Here is a 20,866-nt window from a genome sequence, read left to right as displayed (position 1 = left end):
AGATTTCTCCAGTTTCCTCATTTCCCCTCCCCCCACCTTGTCTCAGTCGGTTCCCTCAACTCAGCACCGCCCTCCTAACCTGCAATCTTCTTCCTGACCTCTCCGCCCCCACCCCACTCCGGCCTATCACCCTCACCTTGACCTCCTTCCACCTATCACATCTCCATCGCCCCTCCCCCAAGTCCCTCCTCCCTACCTTTTATCTTAGCCTGCCTGGCACACTCTCCTCATTCCTGATGAAGGGCTTATGCCCGAAACGTCAAATTTCCTGTTCCTTGGATGCTGCCTAACCTGCTGTGCTTTAACCAGCAACACATTTTCAGCAGTTGAGTTCCTGGTCAATGATAGAAGGAGATTTAGTGATTACATTGTCTCTTGCTGGAAATAGTCATTGCCACACAAATGCCAGGCACTAAAGGTACAGCAAATATGATTATGGAGAGGAACTTATCAAAGGTGTTCTGCTGTCTAGGCTGATTTAAGCAGGTGCTAACAGGATATTTTCATTCCTGTTCATATTATACTTAGGCAATGTTCTCATGAATTCTCATACATTCTACCATTGTTTTCTTGCATCTATCAGGGCTGATATCCTTTCAAATAGTGATTACAATTCAACTGATATCTACAAGTTCACAGCTTTTCCACATCTTCCATATTTATACTTCTTTCACTCTGCTGCTTTTGGTGAGAACATAATTCTATTCTCCTGCCAGCTCCATTGCAACCAGCTTCCAAAATGTCTCCCTCTTCCACAGACAAGGATACACTTGTGTTTGACAGGGCCCTCAAATGCATTTATACCATTTCTAGCTTTACACTTTGTTTTCTCAAACTACAATACATCCCTTTTGTCCTTATCTTTCACCCTACCAACCTCCCCATTCAACAGCTTGAGGGGAGATGGTGGCCAATGCTGTCACTGGACTAGCAATCCAGACATCTAGACTAATACTCTGGGAACATGGATTTAGATTTTACAATGGCAGTTGGTGGAATTCAAATTCAATTCATAAATGTGGATGATAATAATGTTAGCCTCAGTAATTTTGGATCACAAAACCATTGTGATCAAAGGTTGATTTACTAGTGTCCTAGGAAGTCGGTTGTCTTACCTCATCTGGACTAAGTGCTTCCAGACTCTCAAATGTCATTGACTATTAACTGCACTCTGTAATAGCTCAGCAAGCCACTCTGTTCAAGGGTAAATAGGATGAACACCAAATGCTAGCCTTGCCAGTAACAATGACATTCCAAGAAAAAAAAAATAAAAAAAAATCCATCCTCCATCATTTCTGTGACCTCTTACCCATACCATCTCTCACACTGTAAATTCTGAACAAACTGCTCCATGCTACCTTGGTCTACTTTGTATCACCTGCAGAACCTGCACTGTTTCCTTGCCATCTTCCCATGTCAAAGAAGTACATTAAACTCATGTACTTTTACCTCTGCCCTGTTCATTGAGGCCTCAAAATGTTTCCTCTGGCTGAAAGTGTTTTCTATACTTCCACCTTAAAGGTATGTATTCGCTGCTCACAATGTGGCCTTTTTGACATTGGGGATCAATACACGCAAATGGGATGGCTTTGACGAATACCTCCAGTTGTAACCTTGACTGAACTTTCCAGTTGCTCACCAGTTAAAATTTTTATGTCACTGTCATTTCGATCTCTGCATTCATGGCCTCCCAAATTGTTCCAATGAAGCTCAGCTCAAGTTGGATTAATAGACTCAACTTTCTAAACAGAATTCTCTAAACTTTAGACCTGAACTACCACTCATTTTCACAGGGAGCAAATACTCCCCATGTCTTCCTTTTTCCTCAGCCAAGGTTACCCCTCCATTGTTGTTGACTGTGTTCATCCCACTTCCTGCATTTCTATCCTCATGCCTTATCCCTCCCAGAACCAAAATATCCCTCGAGTCCTTTTTTTAAAACCACTTTCTGCCCCAATTGAGATTAAAAAGAAATGAAGCCATTTACTGTGTAAGGTTTTTTATTGTTATAATTTACAAACTTCAGAAGGTTTCCATGAATTTGCCAGAAATATTGTCCATCAGCATCACCGAACATTTTCACATTGCCACTGGCTTTCTAGAGGCCCATGTTTATCTGCAAAATAAATAACAAAAGTAACTGAATTTATTGGAATTCATTCCATTATGAACAAAGTACAAACCTGTCACCACTGAGATGCATTTCTGTCAGGGTGAAAAATATGAAATATTTACTGTTAATCACAGGACAGAGTCCGGGCAGATCAAAACTCTAATTTCTGTATTTAAAATAAATATTATACAATATTTCAGTCATTAACTAGAGTTGTGCCTCCAGTGCTTCAAATTGCACATTAGACAGCTCCTTTAGAAGCCGCTGAAAAGGTGTCAGGTATTTCCCAATTGTGATGGAATGTACCTAACCAATCCTGGTTACATTGCTGGACTAAATCTGATATTAATACTACAGAAAATATCAACCTTCTCTTCAATGGCCATAGACACACAGGAAGAACAGAAACTTCTATATTGCAAAATACTAGCAGCCCTTGCACATTTAGCAATATCTATATTTGCCACTTGTACCAGTATAAACGTTTACCTCATGGTCCAAAAGTACTGCAGTAAACTTAAAAACTCCTTGTATTTGCAGGAAGTAAACAAAAAAGAAATGATCCATAAATCTGTACATGCAATTCAGTCATGGTCAAATTTAAGCCCAAAATGGTAAACAAGACAGCAAGGCATATATAAAACCAAGTAATGTGGTAACAACAGTACTCAAGGTAATATGAAAAGAATAAACAAAAACATCAAATGAAACAATACAACAAACAATTTAAAGCCATGCATGACAAGAACAGAATTGGTGCAGTGACAAACCACAACAAAAAAAGGTAAAACCAAATACAATGAAAGCAAGGCTTCAGATATAATCTTGTGTTATTATGATAAATTTTAACAAGAATTAAAAACAACATTGCAGGACACTGGATTAGTTAGAACAATGAGCAGTGGGGGCACATTCAATTATACAAAAAAAAAGGGACATGGTAACCCTGTATAAGGCAAATAGCAAGGGAAAAGAAAAACACCCTCACAAGGACAAGATTTAAATGTCATAGAAAACAGAGGAGTTTCCGCTTTCATCTATGGTTTTGAAGAAGTAAACAGAGATATCTTCAAGATTAAAGATTATAAATACCATTAATGTATCACTGACAGTGGAAACAAATGAGGGAATATCTTAGGGTAATCACAGAAAACAATTGGGCAGTTCAAAAAAATTAGTGGAATCATCAGATTGAACACATTAGCAGCAGAGTTTTGAATGACAATGTCTCAACTCCAACGAAGACCCATGTTTTTTTTGTTCTGGCAAGTGAGCATCACGAGCAAAGCCAACCTTTACTGACCCTTCATAATAGTCCTTAAGACGACGGTGAGTTGTCTTTTTGAACATCTATAGTCCATGTATGAGAGGTAGAGACACAGTGCTGTTAGGAAAGTAATCCCAAAATTTTGACCCAGGGAAAGTGAAGGATTGGTGATATGGTTCCAAATCAGGATGGTGGGATACTCTGTGGGAAACTTGAATGTGGTGTTGCAAGTTTCCATGTACCTGCTGTTTCTGTTCTTTGTAGATATTAGAGGTCGTGGATTTGGGAGGTTCATCAATACTGTGTGCTCACTGACCTCATTCCTCATTAAACAGTACTATAACTTTTAAAAATCTCATCATGGCCTCACCCCTACATATCTTAAACTTTCTTATTCTTTTAGCCCTGCCTTTGTTAGTTACAACAGCTTTTGTATCCTGGGATCTACATTTCATGTTATTGAGATTTAATTTCCACCTTCAATTTGTTCATGTTACATATCTAGAAGGCCCCCAATAAAACCATTAGCTTCTTTTCCCCATATTCAACAAGTTCATGCTCACCACAATACTTACAGAGCAGCAGCACCGGAGATAATCTCAATAAGCTCCTTGGTAATGACAGCTTGGCGAGTGCGATTGAATGTCAAAGTCAGCTTGTCAATAATTTCCGCTAAAAGAAAAAACGTTATTATTTAAATACATGAGCTTTTAGATACAGAATAAAATCAGAGAGAGGCAAGAGTGAACATTGGGTCAATGGAAATAATGCTGGAGAATTCACCACCACCACCCAACTCTTCCACTCTTCCCCCTCCCCAAAGAAAATTACTGCCTCTGAGGAATTGATTTTTTTTGTTGGTGTGAATCAAGTGGCAACAGCTGTTTGCCAGTACTACGTTTCAACGGCTACCATTCATTGGGTCTGAGGGATGATGGCCAATTCTATTCTGTTATTCAAAGTTTGGGAGAAGATTTGTAGCTCGGGTGCTCGCTGTTGTGGTTCTGTTCACCGAGCTGGGAATTTGTGTTGCAGACGTTTCGTCCCCTGTCTAGGTGACATCCTCAGTGCTTGGGAGCCTCCTGTGAAGCGCTTCTGTGATCTTTCCTCCGGCATTTATAGTGATTTGTCTCTGCCACTCTAGGAAATCCCTGGCTGTTCTGTTTGGCTTGTCCTATGATAGTAGTGTTGCCCCAGTCGAATTCATGTTGCTTGTCATCTGTCATTAGTAGCCACACACACAGATGACAAGCAACATGAATTTGACTGGGACAACACTACTATCATAGGACAAGCCAAACAGAGAACAGCCAGGGAATTCCTAGAGCCATGGCACTCATCCACAGATTCAATCAATAAGCACATCGACCTGGACCCAATATATCGACCACTGGAACTGACAACCGGAAGCGGCAGAGACAAATCACTATAAATGCCGGAGGAAAGATCACAGAAGCGCTTCACAGGAGGCTCCCAAGCACTGAGGATGTCACCTAGACAGGGGACGAAACGTCTGCAAGACAAATTCCCAGCTCGGCAAACAGAACCACAACATCTATTCTGTTATCACACTCTTAATGCTCCAGTTAGAAGGATTAATGAGTCATGATCAAAAGAAATAGGCTAATGTAGAGAAAATTAGCTGCTAAGTGTTTTAAAGGATATTGTGGTGCTCCTGAGAGTTCAACTAATTCAACCATACCAAGTATCAAGGGATACTTTTCTGATTTGTAAGACCTCATAATCTCACTGTGTAAATCTGGAAAATCATGAGTAAAGCTCACAAGATACTTTTCAAAGATAACAAACATTTCTTACAGGCATTCTTGCTGGCACTATCCATAGCAGTCATCCTAGCACTCTGCTCGCTTGTACTGGATTCCTTTAAGCTCAAGTAGATGATGTTTGCTAGAGAGAACTCCTGATAGTTTCGTAGAACATCTGCATCAATATCATCGTAAACACTAATGTTCTCTAGAAATAAAGTTAAAGACTGATTAGTGGTTTGGTCATCACAAATATGGAAAAGTTACATTAGTGTAATAATATAAATGATGTGAAAATAAAGATTAAAGAACAAAGGCCCTCCAAGCCTGAGCCAATCCAAATGTACTGTCTAAAGCTGTCGGTCAATTCCTATCCCTCTACTCCCCACCTACTCATGCATTTATCCAGGCGCATCTTCAATGAATATACTGGGCCTGCCTCTACCACCTCCACTGGCAACGCGTTCCAAACGCCCACCACCCTCTGAGAGAAGTACTTGCCATATGTATCCCCCTTAAACTTTCCACCTCTCACCTTGAAAGTGTGACCTCTCGTTATTAAATCCAAAGCAAGTTCAACTTATTGCTTGCTAAATATAAAACAGCCACAGTTTTTGTTAAGTGAGGTCACCTTTAAAGACACAATATATTTGAGCTTTGAAAATGTTTGTTTAAATAGGGAGAGATAACAATTCTGAATAAACAATTCGGCAATGCTCATTGACCACCAATGTAACCAACATTCAAATGAATGGAATAAATTTAAAGGCAAACAAGTGGGCTGGCAAATATTTTAAGAAATAATTATTTTTCTTCCACTTGTTACAAGAAATTCAAATACACCTTCTAGCCAAAAGATAACAACTCTGACACATATGTGATTTTATTCTGGCTTTAAGAAATGTATTTTGTCTTTTTTTTAAAAAATGAAGATAAGTTGAGACCAAAGGTAGCGAGCTGTCACTTCCATGTTAATAATGTAAACAGCTTTGGTTTTTTTTTAAAAAAAGTTAAAACAATGGATACAGCTTAGAGGGGTGGGGTCAGGCTCCCACAGAACCAGGGTTTCAGTTTAGTTTTGAAGGTACCATGTATCGCACCCTGCAACAGCTAAAAATCTTGAGTTCCCCCCACGCCCCTCCCTCTTTCTCTGCCAGAATTTTCTCTTGGTGTTTTCCCCTGAACTGGAGAAATATTGGATGTCAGCCAATTTATTTTAATGATTTTGCCTTTGCCCAAGGCTGTGTTTATAGGATGTTACCATATTTAATAACTAAACAGCAACCTTTCCAGTCATCTAATATACTGTCAAGTTTTCCAATAAATTTACACCAATCTTTTTGTTTGTATTTTAATTGTAGTGTAAGAATAAAGTGTGTTTTGCACTGGTTGGAGACACTTGGGCATGGCCTTAGAATGAAGGGACAACCATTTAAAATGAGATGTGGAGGAATTTCTTCAGTCAGAGGGTGGTGAATCTGTGGAACTTTTTGCTGCAGAGGGCTATGGAGGCAAGTCCTTGAGTAAATTTAAGATAGAGATAGGTAGGTTCTTGACGAGTGAAGGGACCAAGAGTTGCGTGGATAAGGCAAAAGAGTAGGGTTGAGAAACAGGTCTGACATAATCAAATGGCAGTGCAGATCTGATGGGACAAATGGCCTAATTCTGCTCCTACAGTTTGTATTTTAACAAGTAGTTACAAGTGCAGTTTAGAGTATAGGGCCCAAATCTATTAACAATATTCCAACCCTCTTGAAATTAATGCTAATATTGGGCATTTGCTGACCAATGAACCTGCACGTTAACCTTAAGAGAATCCGGATATCTGAAGCCTTTGCCCATTTAGGAAAAATAGAGGCAAAAAATATTTTCTATCTCTCACTTCCTCACATTGAATTTCATCTGCCATTCTCCTAGCTTGTCCAAGTTCTTCTGCAACCTCCCATTTCCACAACACTACCTATCCATCCACCTATCTTTGTGTAACGTATAAACTTCACAACAATGTCCTCAGTTTCTTCATCCAGATGGTTAATGTATAACGTGAATAGTTTTGATCTCAATGTGGGCCCCCACAAAACTCCACTAGTCATCAGCTGTAATCCTGAAAAAGATCCCTTTATCCCTATCCTCTGCTTTCTGCAGGTCAGCCGCTGCTCCTTGGATGCTGCCTGAACTGCTGTGCTCTTCCAGCACCACTAATCCACAATCTTCTATCCATGCCAGTAACATACCTCTAACACCACAGACTCTTATTTTATTTCGCAGCCTCCTTTGCAACATAATATCAAAGATCTCCTGGAAATCCAAATAGATCACATTCACTGGCTCTCCTTTGTCTATCTCGCTCGTTACCTCCTTAAAGAATTCCAACTGATTTGTCAGGCATCATCTCCCCTGAAGCTGTGCTGATTCAGCCCAAATTACACACACTTCAAAGTATTCCACGATTTCATGATTAACAATGGACTCTGAAATATTACCCATGTCAGACGAACCAGCCTTCTCCTTTTTGCAAAGTTAGAATATAATGTATAACTACATTGTGAGGATATTGTGACTTTGTAACAGTTCTCATTAGTACCAATGTCAATTATTTGTTTATAAATTGCAATAAACTATCTAAATAGAAAGTGGTAATTCAACAAGGTGAATCTTGGTAACACCATATTCATCTATCTATTTCACAGACATGGTAACTTACCAGCATTTGTAAGAGTCTCAAAAGAGAAGACTGGCTTCTCCTCAGTCTTGTAAGAAATCACAGACCTAAAAACAAGGAGATGTTATCTGTGGCAGGATTTAAGATGCAATTGTTACACATCTTTCAAAACAATTCCAAATTAAATATGCAGTTACTATAATGCATACAACTCCATGTGTAGGCAAATTGCCTCATAACTGGAATACCCCATGCACTTCCCTTAATTGCAACCCACTTATTTCACTAACTTGCATTTATATAGAAAATTATACTCTAAGCTTTTTGTTTAAAAGGCCCTTATCTAACATATCTAACATGTCTTGTCATGATTAGATTAGATTAGATTCCCTACAGTGTCGAAACAAACCCTTCAGCCCAACAAGTCCACTCCGACCCTCTGAAAAGCAACCCACCCAGACCCACTCCATTATGTTTACCCCTTCACCTAACACATGGCCAATTCATCTAACCTGCACATTTTTGGACTGTGGGAGGAAATTGGAGCACCTGGAGGAAACCCATGCAGACACAGGGAGAATGTGCAAACTCCATACAGGCAGATGCCTGAGGCGGGAATTGAACCCGGGTCTCTGGCGCTGAGAGGCAGCAGTGCTAACCACTGTGCCACCCACAATCTGTTTTTGTTTTATCACTCATGCGATGTGGGCATTGTTGGCTGGCCAACATTTAATGAGCTGCCTGAATCAGATTGATCAGTTTATTGTTGCAGAATCCACGTGCTTCTTTAAATCTATGAGGAAAACAATAATGCTTGCACCTCAGTTCTGGTATTAGTATCCCAATGCAAAGAAGTGCACTTTTGTTACAGTGTTAGAGATTTCATTTTTGACTTTGATCAACATGGAATTAGTGCTGTGAGCAGGGCAGAGGCTGTAATTAATAGATTGTAGAGGGAAATTTTGAGATAAGTGGGCTCCAAGCTGAGAAGTAATGTCTGTTCATGGCCTTTCAAGATGGAGGTCCAGTTGCAGAAAATAACCAGATCCCCACTTTTCTTTTGGGCGAGGTGAAGAGAATTGTGGTGGATTTGAAAAGGAGGGATGCTAACAAAAGAACAACAATAGCAATATTGACACACAGAGGAAGCAGAAAACATAAGCAAGTGGTTAAGTTTAACCGTAAGAACAATCAAGGGAGAAGGTGAAAAGTAAAAAAATCTCACGCTAAGTAACTTACTTAAACCTGTTGAATATAATAGAACCTTTTTCAAACTCAAAGCCAGAGTTCAAGAGCTCAGATGCAATAACTGAAGCATCACCAAATGTTGGTGGTTTCCGGCCCACTTCTTTGAACATCACCAGCATTTGACTTCCATGTTTTCTACAATTTAAAGCAAGAATGAAGTCAGCCTCGAACTTGAAAAGTTATACACTGGTCAATAGTTTCCAAACGTGCTTATAGACTATGGCTTTACAACCTCTAATTTCAGAATTGGGTTTGCCTCCAAATTATTAGACTATAATACTGCTAAAACCACAGTGGAGTATTACCTTGCAACAAAATGAATACAGAAGTAATCGTCTGGATGATTTAGCAGAAAGCTGTTCATACTTTAAATCTGAAGACAGGTTGTCTTCATTATTAGTCTGATGTGAAGGGGTCTGCACTGAGTAGTGTAAAATATAACAGTCTGACAAGGAAACAGAATCAGCAACTTGTAGTTACAACATAAACCTTAAAATGATTATGGAGAAATATAATAAACATTCACCTTTTCCTACTACTGAGATGGTGAGGTTGCAAGTCATTCAAAATGGAAATAACAAAGAGAAATTTAATTATGCCATATATTCATACCATCAACCCACATTATTTTCAGGTGATAATATCTTAGTCTAGAGTAAATTATCAATGTCATTTGTTTTTGAGCATGGACAGATTTTCAGACTCAAAATGAATACATACCTGTATAGCAGTGCTCTCAGCTTCTCACCAATGGGAACAATCTTAACCTCTTTCCCTGCAGCAGTCAACTCCTCTATTTGATTTCTCATGTTCTTAGCAACATTACTATGGATACCACCACAAAGACCACGATCAGAAGACACCCCAATGATCAAGTGTCTGGCTTGGTCTTCAGGTGCTTGAATTTCTGCTTTTTCATACAGAGCTTGTGGAAAAATAACCAGGATCAATAAAAAAGCTTGTATTCATATCGTAGCTCATCAGATTTGTCAAAACAAAAAACTTGAGCAACTTTTACATTTTAATCAGTTCCATTCAATTAAATGCAGCATTTTCTGTGTAAACAGCGCAGTAACTTAAAAGGAAGATTTTACAAATGCAAGTAAGACTTATGCATGATATTTGGTAGGCCTCTAGAAAAAATGGGCAGTACTAATTGCCAAAGAACTAGAGTAATTCCACCAAAACACTCAATGATGCGGCTTCATAGCATTTCAAAACCATTACGTTCATACAATGTCTGATTAAATGCTCATTTATAGAAATGAGAGTTTGCACATTTGAAGATGATAAGAAGCAATTTAAATTCATTTCCAAATTAATGGAATAACTGTTTCTAATTTTACTTTTGAGTTTTTTTTGGTGGGAATTGCAGGCAGCACAAAATGAATGGATTAATTCAGTTGGCTGCTCAGCACGTGCTTTCAGTCTCTCCGAACACTATAGATAGGACATGGACTAAAAAACAGGCTCATGGTATTGCCCAAAACTGCTGCATCAGTGGTGAAGAAAGAAATACCACTCAGCAATCTACATTAAATATTTATCATTATATAATTCTAGTGCAGATGCCTTTATTACCGTACCAAGAGCTCCTGTTCCATAAACTCTTGCTGGTTTCAGTTCTCGCTCTGCTCTAGCATATTTTGCCGCAGCCACCATTTTCATGGATTGGGTAATCTTTTGGATATTTTTGATGGACTTCAAGCGCCTGGTAACTGAAATAGGCAAATATTTCATCAAGCAGTGCTTTACCTGGGCCATACTTTCACATCCCATAATGAAGTCTAAAATACATCCTGAAGTCACCTTTATCTACCTGCCTACAAATGTCACATTCTGTTATTACCAGCTGTGGACATTCCTGGAAGAACGTGAAAAACTATTTTGCAGCAGATTGGTGCTGAATCCATTACTTTTCATCATTTATATAAATTATTTGGATGTAAGCATAAGAGGTATAGTTAGTAGGTTTGCAGATGACACCAAAATTGGAGGTGTAGTGGACAGTGAAGAAGGTTACTTCAGATTACAACAGGATGTTGACCAGATGGGCCAAGGGGCTGAGAAGTGGCAGATGGAGTTTAATTCAGATAATAGCGAGGTGCTGCATTTTGGGAAAGCAAATCTTAGCAGGACTTATACACTTAATGGTAACGTCCTAGGGAGTGCTGCTGAACAAAGAGACAGTGGAGTGCAGGTTCATAGCTCCTTGAAAGTAGAGTTGCAGATAGATAGGATAGTGAAGAAGGTATTTGGTATGCTTTCCTTTATTGGTCAGACTATTGAGTACAGGAGTTGGGAGGTCGTGTTGCGGCTGTACTGGACATTGGTTAGGCCACTGTTGGAATATTGTGTGCAATTCTGGTCTCCACCCTATTGGAAAGATGTTGTGAAACTTGAAAGGGTTCAGGAATAATTTACAAGGATGTTGCCAGGATTGGAGGATTTGAGTTATAGGGAGAGGTTGAACAGGCTGGGGCAACATTTAGAGAGGGGGGTAAAGATATAAAAGAAACATAAGGGGCAACATTTTCACACAGAGGGTGGTACGAATGTGGAAAGAGCTGCCAGAGGAAATGGTGGAGTCTCATACAATTGCAACATTTAAAAGGCATCTGGATGGGTATATGAATAGGAAGGGTTTAAGAGGGATATGGGCCGGGAGCTGGCAGGTGGGACTAGATTGGGTTGGGACATCTGGACAGGTTGGACCGAAGGGTCTGTTTCCGTGCTATACATCTCTATGACTCTATAAATAACATGCCTTTGATGGGGAATTTAAATACAAAATCAAAATAATTAAACTATCCATCTAAAAGGAGACAATTCCTATGACTTGCACTCAGTTATTTTTATCTATTAAGGTTTCTCTGTCTAACTGGTGAAGTGACAAGAAATAAATTTTGATGAGAGGGCACTTAATCAAAGTATGTAAATTTTATTCCTACATGTTTAACAGTCACTCACTTTTTGTCCCCAACTTTTGGACTAAGCAGTCTTTGTTTCCATACACTGAAATTCAGTTTAAAATAGATCTTTTCAGCAAACTCAGAGCATTGCTTCACTTCTTTTCCCCCAAACAGAAGACTGCTAAACTGACTTCATATTTTAACTCTGAATTTAACACACAGTTTTGTTTTACTTGTCACCATGCTAAAGCTCCCAATGCAACGTATGTTAGAACATTGACCACTCTATGACTCACTATTAAAACAATTCATTAAAACAATGTAAATTATTACAAAATTAATCTTTTCAGACATGTTATCACACAGTTCTAGAGCAGATAGAAATTGAAGCTGGACCTTATGGCCTAGAGATAAGGACACCACCACAAAGACGACTTGCAAAAATATTTTAAGTACACAGAAACACAGGTGTCAACAGTGTGATGGAACTGTCTGTCCTTTATAAAGACCTAAAGAAATAGGAACAAGAGAATGTCATTTGGCCCCTTCAGCCTTCTTCACCATTCAATAGAATTATGGCGATCCAACAGACCCCATATTAATTTTCTAACATTTCTCCATAACCCTCAATTCCCCTACTGATCAAGAATCTCTCAGCCTTAAATATATACAAATACTCTGCCCCCATTGTGGCAAGAAATTCCAAAGACTCTCAGGGAAGACATTCCTCCTTACCGCAGTCTTAATTTGGTGACTGTTTAAGCTGACTCTTACCAATTTTAGCATCCTCTCCGGATGCATCACAGCTTGGAAAGGCAAGTGGTCTGCCCAAGACTACAGAGCTGTGAACGCAGTCCAGTCCATCACACAAAGCAGCCTTCCATTCAGTGACTCCGTCTGTGCTTCCCACTGCCTTGGAAAAGCAGCCAACATCATCAATGACCCTTCCTATCCTGGTTATACTTTCCTCCACCCTCTTCTGTCAGGCAGAAGATACAAATGTTTGAAAAGATATACAAACAGATTCAAGAACAGCTTCTTTCCTGCCGTTATCAGATTTCTGAATGGACCTCTCGGATATAGTTGATCCCTCTCTGCACCTTCTTTGCATCCATGACACTGTATTCTGCATTCTGTTCTATTACCCTGATCTACTTATATAAGGTATGATTTGCCTGGATAGCACATGCACAACAATGCTTTTCACTGTATCTCAGCGTATGTGAGACCAATAAATCAAATCACATATCAAAGCTTAAGACATTCACAATTGACCTCTTCAATTTATCAAAATGTTCTGTAATAATGAAGAAAGTAGGCTACTTACTGTCCTTCAGGGTTGCCATGTTTCGAACTTGACCCCTGTAACATAATTGAGATTGGACTTTAGTAAAGTTAAATAGGAAATATATACTATTTGGGTGGGAGACTAGGAATTTCAACTACCCACTCTGCAGAAATTAACGACTGCGATCTTATCTACTGGTTGATGCTCCTGGACACATTCCTAATACCTTGGGATGTGCAAGCATAAATGCAGATTGCCAAACTCAGCAACGTTCACCTTGTTGCTATTTGATAAGCTGGTCGCTTAATGTATGAACTGTATTAGAGTACAATTTTCTACAATAAAAACAAAGGGCCAGATAAACACAGCAAATCTGGCAGCATTGTTGACACAGAAAATGAGTTAATGTTTCAAATCCAACATAACTTTTTCTGAGGAAGGATCACTCAACCTGAAATGTTAACTCTGATTTCTCAGTGTATTTTTATTTCTATATTGGAGTTCACAGAAATTGTTCAGTTAAATGCACTATGGGAAATACTACTGTCAGTAAAAACATTCCTTTAATATAAAAAGTGCCTATAGGTGTCAGAAAGAAGAGTTGAACATTTTGTTCTAGTATAAATAGAATAATTTAGCATCAGAGCAGACCTTACTTTAAGCCCAACACTTGTTCAGTACAGAATTAACTGTACTGTACATGATATATAATGAATATATCATGAATTCTAAATCCTGGCAACGCACAATTTTGATCAATTATAAAGTAGCCTGATTTGCACACACATTTGCAGCAGCAAACCTGATCACATTACATTACCCCTCATCAATTAGATTCCCCTAACAGTATTATATCTTATAAGGGTCACTGGAACAAAATTCTGCTTTCACTCCACACATGCTGGCAGATCTGCTGAGATTCCCCTGCAATTTCAATTTTTGTTTCAGATTTCCAACATCTGCAGTTCTTTGGTTATTTGCTTAAGTACTAATACCTTAATATAGAATAGGCAATTCTAAAAATTCTTTTTCAGTGCACAAATCAAACTAATGTTTTCTCAAACTCAAAGGTATAAGATAAACTTAAAGAGCAAATGAGTATTGCAAGCCAACACAAAGTAGTTCATCACTGCTATATCCCTACACTGATTGTTGTGCAAATACAACATAGACCGACCATGCACAGAAGTGGTCCAGGTTCAATAACTGGGCAGTATTAAATTAGTTTCCCTCTTTCAGATCAGGAATAAAGCACGACAACTAGACTCAGATAAATTAAACAGGTTCAACCTAATCATTATTTAGGTAAAAACAATGACTGCAGATGCTGGAAACCAGATTTTGGACTAGTGGTGCTGGAAGAGCACAGCAGTTCAGGCAGCATCTGAGGAGCAGCAAAATCGACTTTCGGGCAAAAGTCCTTCATCAGGAATAAAAATCATTATTTAACAGAATGCTGAACAGGAGGATAACAGAAGAGATCAATGTGGCTTTTGATTATTACGTACATCGACTATCATAACGAGAAGTCCAGTCTCCTCATTATACAAATTTCTCCATGCTGAACTGTTAAATTACCCAATTACCTATTGTTTCTTTTGGTATCACATCTCAACCAAAGTCATCTCCTCCATGAACAAATGAAATGGAAAAAAAAAATCAATAAATGGGAAATTAATAAATTTTCAAACTGCAGATAAACACATTCTAACACTTTTTGAAAACGTTTAAAAGGTTTCAATGTTACAAATATTAAGACGATTCCTTGGCAAAACCTTTGTTGTACCTCGATTCAACTTGATTTTATAGCTCTAATATCTCAAAATCCTCATTCAGTAACAGCTATTTTATCTTCATTCTCCCCGTGTCTGCGTGGGTTTCCTCTGGGTCCTCTGGTTTCCTCCCACAATCCAAAAATGTGCAGGTTAGCTGAATTGGCCATGCTAATTTGCCTATAGTGAAGGGGTAAATGTAGGGGAATGGGTCTGGGTGGGTTGCGTTTCGGCTGGTTGGTGTGGACTTGTTGGACCGAAAGGCTTGTTTCCACACTCTAAGTAATCTAATCTAATCTAATCAATTCAATCCAGCATTTGCATCACAAAATAAGCATGTCAATTGGACTTCATGCCATTGGGATATTTACAATTACATTATGTTCAATGAACATGATTTTGTTTTTGTTTTAGTTACATAATTAGCAGATTCATTTAAATTAATAAAGTACTGTATATCATGATGACCTAGCCCTGCATCCAACTAAATTAGTTTGCAGATTACAAACAGGTTCCTTTTGTTAAATTGATTTGTGCAAGGCAAAATAGTAATTCCTCATTAGAGGAAGTGACCGGTGTCAGATCTTTAAAATTACATCCCAGCAGAACATAGAAAAATACAGTGCCCTTCGGCCCTTGATGTTGCGCCGATCCAAGCCCACCTAACCTACACTAGCCCACTATCTTCCATATGCCTATCCAATGCCCGTTTAAATGCCCATAAAAAGGGAGAGTCCACCACTGTTACTGGCAGGGCATTCCATGAACTCACGACTCGCTGAGTAAAGAATCTACCCCTAACATCTGTCCTATACTTACCACCCCTTAATTTAAAGCTATGCCCCCTTGTAATAGTGGACTCCATATGTGGAAAAAGGTTCTCATGGTCAACCCTATCTAAACCCCTAATCATCTTGTACACCTCTATCAAGTCACCCCTAAAACTTCTTTTCTCCAATGAAAACAGCCCCAAGTGCCTCAGCCTTTCCTCATACAATCTTCCTACCAAACCAGGCAACATCCTGGTAAACCTCCTCTGCACCCGTTCCAGTGCCTCCACATCCTTCCGATAGTATGGCGACCAAAACTGCACACAATACTCCAGATGCGGCCGCACCAGAGTCTTATACAACTGCAACATGACCTCAGGACTCCGGAACTCAACTTCTCTACCAATAAAAGCCAGTACGCCATATGCCTTGCTTCACAGCACTATTTACCTGGGTGGCAACTTTCAGTGATCTGTGTACATGGATACCAAGATCCACTTATTCCTGATGAAGGGCTTATGCTCGAAACGTCGAATTCTCTATTCCTGAGATGCTGCCTGGCCTGCTGTGCTTTGACCAGCAACACATTTGCAGCTGCGATCTCCAGCATCTGCAGACCTCATTTTTTACACACTACCAAGTAACCTACCATTAGCCCAGTAATCCATCTTCTTGTTACTCCTACCAAAGTGAATCACTTCACACTTACCTACATTGAACTCCATTTGCCACCTTTCGGCCCAGCTCTTCAACTTATCTATATCCCGTAGTAACCTGCCACATCCTTCCTCACTGTAAAACAACTCCACCGACTTTTGTATCATCCTCAAACTTGCTCACCCAACCTTCAAGCCCATCCTCCAGGTCATTTATAAAAATGACCAACAGCAACGGTCCCAAAACAGATCCTTGCGGAACACCGCTGGTAACTGCACTCCAAGATGAATCTTTACCATCAACTACTACCCTCTGTCTTCTTCCAGCCAGCCAATTCCTAATCCAAACCTCCAACTCACCCTCAATGCCATACCTCCGTATTTTTTGCAGTAGCCTACCATGGGGAACCTTATCAAACGCCTTACTAACATCCATATACACCACATCTACTGCTTTACACTCGTCCACCTCCTTAGTCAACTTCTCAAAGAATTCAATAAGGTTTGTAAGTTAAAGTCCCCCATAACAACCACCCTATTACTTTCACTCTTCTCCCGAATCATCCTCGCAATCCTTTCTTCTACGTCTCTAGGGTTATTAGGCGGCCTGTAGAAAACTCCTAACAGGGTGACCTCACCTTTCCTATTTCTAACCTCAGCCCAAACTACCTCAGATGGTGAGTCTTCATCTATCATCCTTTCCAACGCTGTAATACCATCTTTAACAAGCAATGCCACACCTCCCCCTCTTTTACCCCCACCTCTGACCCTACTAAAACATTGGACTTCATGCCATTGGGATATTTACAATTACATTATGTTCAATGAACATGATTTTGTTTTTGTTTTAGTTACATAATTAGCAGATTCATTTAAATTAATAAAGTACTGTATATATGATGACCTAGTCCTGCATCCAACTAAATTACAAAACCATGCTGACTATCTTTGATAACATTATTCCTATGCAGATGTTCATAAATCCTATCCCTTACAATTCTCTCTAAGACTTTGCCCATAACAGAAGTGAGACTCACCGGCCTATAGTTACTAAGGTTATCCCTACTCCCCTTCTTGAACAAGGAAACCACATTTGCTATCCTCTAGTCTTCTGGCACTATTCTGTAGACAACGAGGACACAAAAATCAAGGCCAATGGCTCTGCAATCTCCTCCCTTGCTTCCCAGAGAATCCTAGGATACATGCGATCAGGCTCAGGGGAGTTATCTATTTTTACCCTTTCCAGAATTTCCAACACCTCTTCCCTACATACCTCAAAGCCATCCATTCTAACTAATTGTGACTCAATATTCACATCGGCAACAATGTCCTGTTCCTGAGTGAATACTGACGAAAAGTATTCATTCAGTGTCTCTCTAACCTCTTTAGCCTCCACACGCAACTTCCCACTACTATCCTTGACTGGACCCATTCCTACCCTAGTCATTCTTTTATTCCTGGCTGAAAATGTGTTGCTGGTCAAAGCACAGCAGGCCAGGCAGCATCTCAGGAATAGAGAATTCGACGTTTCGAGCATAAGCCCTTCATCATGCATTCCTGATGAAGGGCTTATGCTCGAAACGTCGAATTCTCTATTCCTGAGATGCTGCCTGGCCTGCTGTGCTTTGACCAGCAACAGATTTTCAGCTGTGATCTCCAGCATCTGCAGACCTCATTTTTTATTCTTTTATTCCTGACATACCTATAGAAAGCCTTTGGGTTTTCCATAATCCTACCCACCAAGGACTTTTCATGTTCCCTCCTTGCTGCTCTTAGCTCTCTCTTTAGATCCTTCCTGGCTACCTTATAACTCTCAATCGCCCCAATTGAACCTTCATGCCTCATCTTTACATAGGCCGCCCTCTTCCCTTTAGCAAGGGATTCCAATTCCTTATTAAACCAGGGCTCCCTCACACGACCCTTTCCTCCCTGCCTGACAGGTACATACTTATCAAGGACACTCAATAGTTGCTCCTTGAACAAGCTCCACATATCGATTACGCCCTTCCCTTGAAGCCTACTTTCCAAGCCATGCATCCTAAGTCATGCCTCACCGCATATAATTTTCCTGCCCCCAGCTATAACTCTTACCCTGCAGTGCACACTTATCCCTCTCCATCACTAGAGCAAAAGTCACCGAATTGTGGTCACTGTCCCCAAAGTGCTCACCTACCTCCAAATCTAACACCTGGCCTGGTTCGCTACCCAGAACCAAATCCAGTATGGCGTCACTTCTTGTTGGCCTGTCTACATATTGTGTCAGGAAACTCTCCTGCACACATTGGACAAACACCGACCCATCTAACGTACTCAAGCTATAGCTTTCCCATTCAATATCTGGAAAGTTAAAGACCCCCATAACAACCACCCTATTACTTTCACTCTTCTCCCGAATCATCCTCGCAATCCTTTCTTCTACGTCTCTAGGGTTATTAGGCGGCCTGTAGAAAACTCCTAACAGGGTGACCTCACCTTTCCTATTTCTAACCTCACGCCAAACTACCTCAGATGGTGAGTCTTTATCTATTGTCCTTTCCACCGCTGTAATACTATCTTTAACAAGCAATGCCACACCTCCCCTCTTTTACCCCCACCTCTGACCCTACTAAAACATTTAAACCCTGGAACCTGCAACAGCCAATCCTGTCCCTGTTCTACCCATGTCTCCGTAATAGCCACATCATCGAAATCCCAGGTACCAATCCATGCTGCAAATTCACCTACCTTATTTCGTATACTTCTCGCATTGAAGTATACACACTTCAAGCCACTTTCCTCTTTACAGACACCCTTCTTCGAGATTGATGCCATGTTCCTAACCTCCCTACACTCCAGGTCCTGCACCCTAAAGCTACAGTCTAGGTTCCCATGCCCCAGCAGTTAGTTTAAACACCCCCAAAGAGCACTAGCAAACCTCCCCCCAAGGATACTGGTGCCCCTCAGGTTCAGGTGTAGCCCATCCTGTTTATAGAGGTCCCACCTTCCCCAGAAAGAACCCCAGTTATCCAGATACCAGAATCCCACCCTCCTGCACCATATCTGTAACCATGCATTTAACTGTTCTCTCTCCCTATTCCTCGACTCTCTATCACGTGGCACGGGTAACAAACTCTGAGCTTCCAACCTAGCTCCCTGAAAGCCTGCCTAACATCCTCATCCCTCTTCCTACCTATGTCGTTGATGCCAATGACTTCGGGCTGCTCCCCCCTCCCCCTTAATTATGGGATCACTTTATTAAGTCCATAAATCAGGGACTCACTGGCATCATTACTTCACCGTTTCTACAATTAAAGAATAATGGTAAAGTCATTTGCACTGTCACAGATGTTGTTATCATAACTGGATAACACCTCTAACAAAGACTCATGACAAAACAGCCCCATTTCAGATTTTTAAAAAATTGCTGTATATTCTGCATCAACAGCCATGATCTTCCTGCCCAAATTGTTTATAAGCAAGATCTCACTTATCAGCTCAGGTGGACACAAGAAAGCAATTTCACAGTATTATCCCCTCAATTGAATAAGAGGGGAGTTTTACAGTACCCTGGCTAATACTTAGCCATCAATCAACAGGTTACCTCGTCGTTGTCACATTTGCTTTGGGGGGAGCTTGCTGTGAGCAAACTTCCTATGCAACAACGTTGTACTCCATCCCCTGAGTGATTTGGGTTCTTCTGAGGCCGTGGAAGGCGCTATATAAATGCTACATTAGGATTTTTAAAAATAAAACAAGTAGGATCCGTCCAATCAAACAGAAAGGAAGAACTTCCCAGCTGTTTACGAGAGGCCACATCAAAATACAATCCTAGGAGGTGTACAGAGGCTGCAAGAAGAGGCAGAGAGAGGGTTTCCTTGGAAAAGGCCTCCAAGCCTGGGGTCATCTACCCAGATCGATAACACACGGAGGGGAACACCGCCCTGCAGTTTAACTGAGAGCATTCCTCTCGAAAAGGAGAAGCCGCAGTTTAATTACGCAGAGACGATGTCCATTACCATTGGGGTTCAAACAGCAAAGCACCACTCCTGGCGAACATGGTGACTCCTTCCCGGGCGGATACGGCTGAAGGTCAGCGCTCAGCAACCGCGCATGCGTCAGCTGTTCGTCCACGTGAACACCCGGCGAGGTGGGACCGCCAACCGCGCGCTGCACGTTGGGGGCCGTAGTCCCCTCTACCGCCGACAGGCCGCGTCAAGCCGGTGTTCGAACTACAGTTCCCAGAAGGCCATTCGACACGTCTTTTTCACCCTCTCCACCTCCGAATGTGTTGCCCGCGGTAAAGTTGTAAATATTCCGGCTCCTCGGATTTTAAATTACCGGGGGAAAAAAACAACGCAAAGAGGAAGGCTGAACAGGTTTAAGAAAAAGCAGCTGGCTGGAAGGCGGTGACGAATACGCAAGGGCGTCGGTGA

General features: G+C 40.5%; 1 protein-coding gene across 2 annotated transcripts; it reads right to left on the bottom strand.

Moving 5' to 3' along the window:
* Window positions 1-1,982: 1,982 nt before the first annotated feature.
* On the bottom strand, window positions 1,983-20,554 carry atp5f1c (ATP synthase F1 subunit gamma). 2 transcript variants are annotated; one of them, XM_060843101.1, is made up of 9 exons: window positions 20,450-20,553; window positions 13,296-13,330; window positions 10,643-10,774; window positions 9,777-9,981; window positions 9,048-9,191; window positions 7,851-7,915; window positions 5,199-5,354; window positions 3,956-4,052; window positions 1,983-2,116 (listed from the first exon to the last, which is right to left on the bottom strand). In XM_060843101.1, the coding sequence occupies exons 1-9, from the start codon at window positions 20,488-20,490 to the stop codon at window positions 2,113-2,115; spliced, it is 879 nt and encodes a 292-aa protein (XP_060699084.1). In that variant the 5' UTR covers window positions 20,491-20,553; the 3' UTR covers window positions 1,983-2,112. The 2 variants fall into 2 exon arrangements, with proteins under 2 accessions (XP_060699084.1, XP_060699085.1); XM_060843102.1 differs by lacking the exon at window positions 1,983-2,116 and having other exon boundaries at window positions 3,952-4,052; window positions 20,450-20,554.
* Window positions 20,555-20,866: the final 312 nt, after the last annotated feature.

Source organism: Hemiscyllium ocellatum, chromosome 23 (assembly GCF_020745735.1).
Source record: "Hemiscyllium ocellatum isolate sHemOce1 chromosome 23, sHemOce1.pat.X.cur, whole genome shotgun sequence".
Taxonomy (NCBI): Eukaryota; Metazoa; Chordata; class Chondrichthyes; order Orectolobiformes; family Hemiscylliidae; genus Hemiscyllium; species Hemiscyllium ocellatum.
This window is presented reverse-complemented; position numbering and strand designations above follow the sequence as displayed.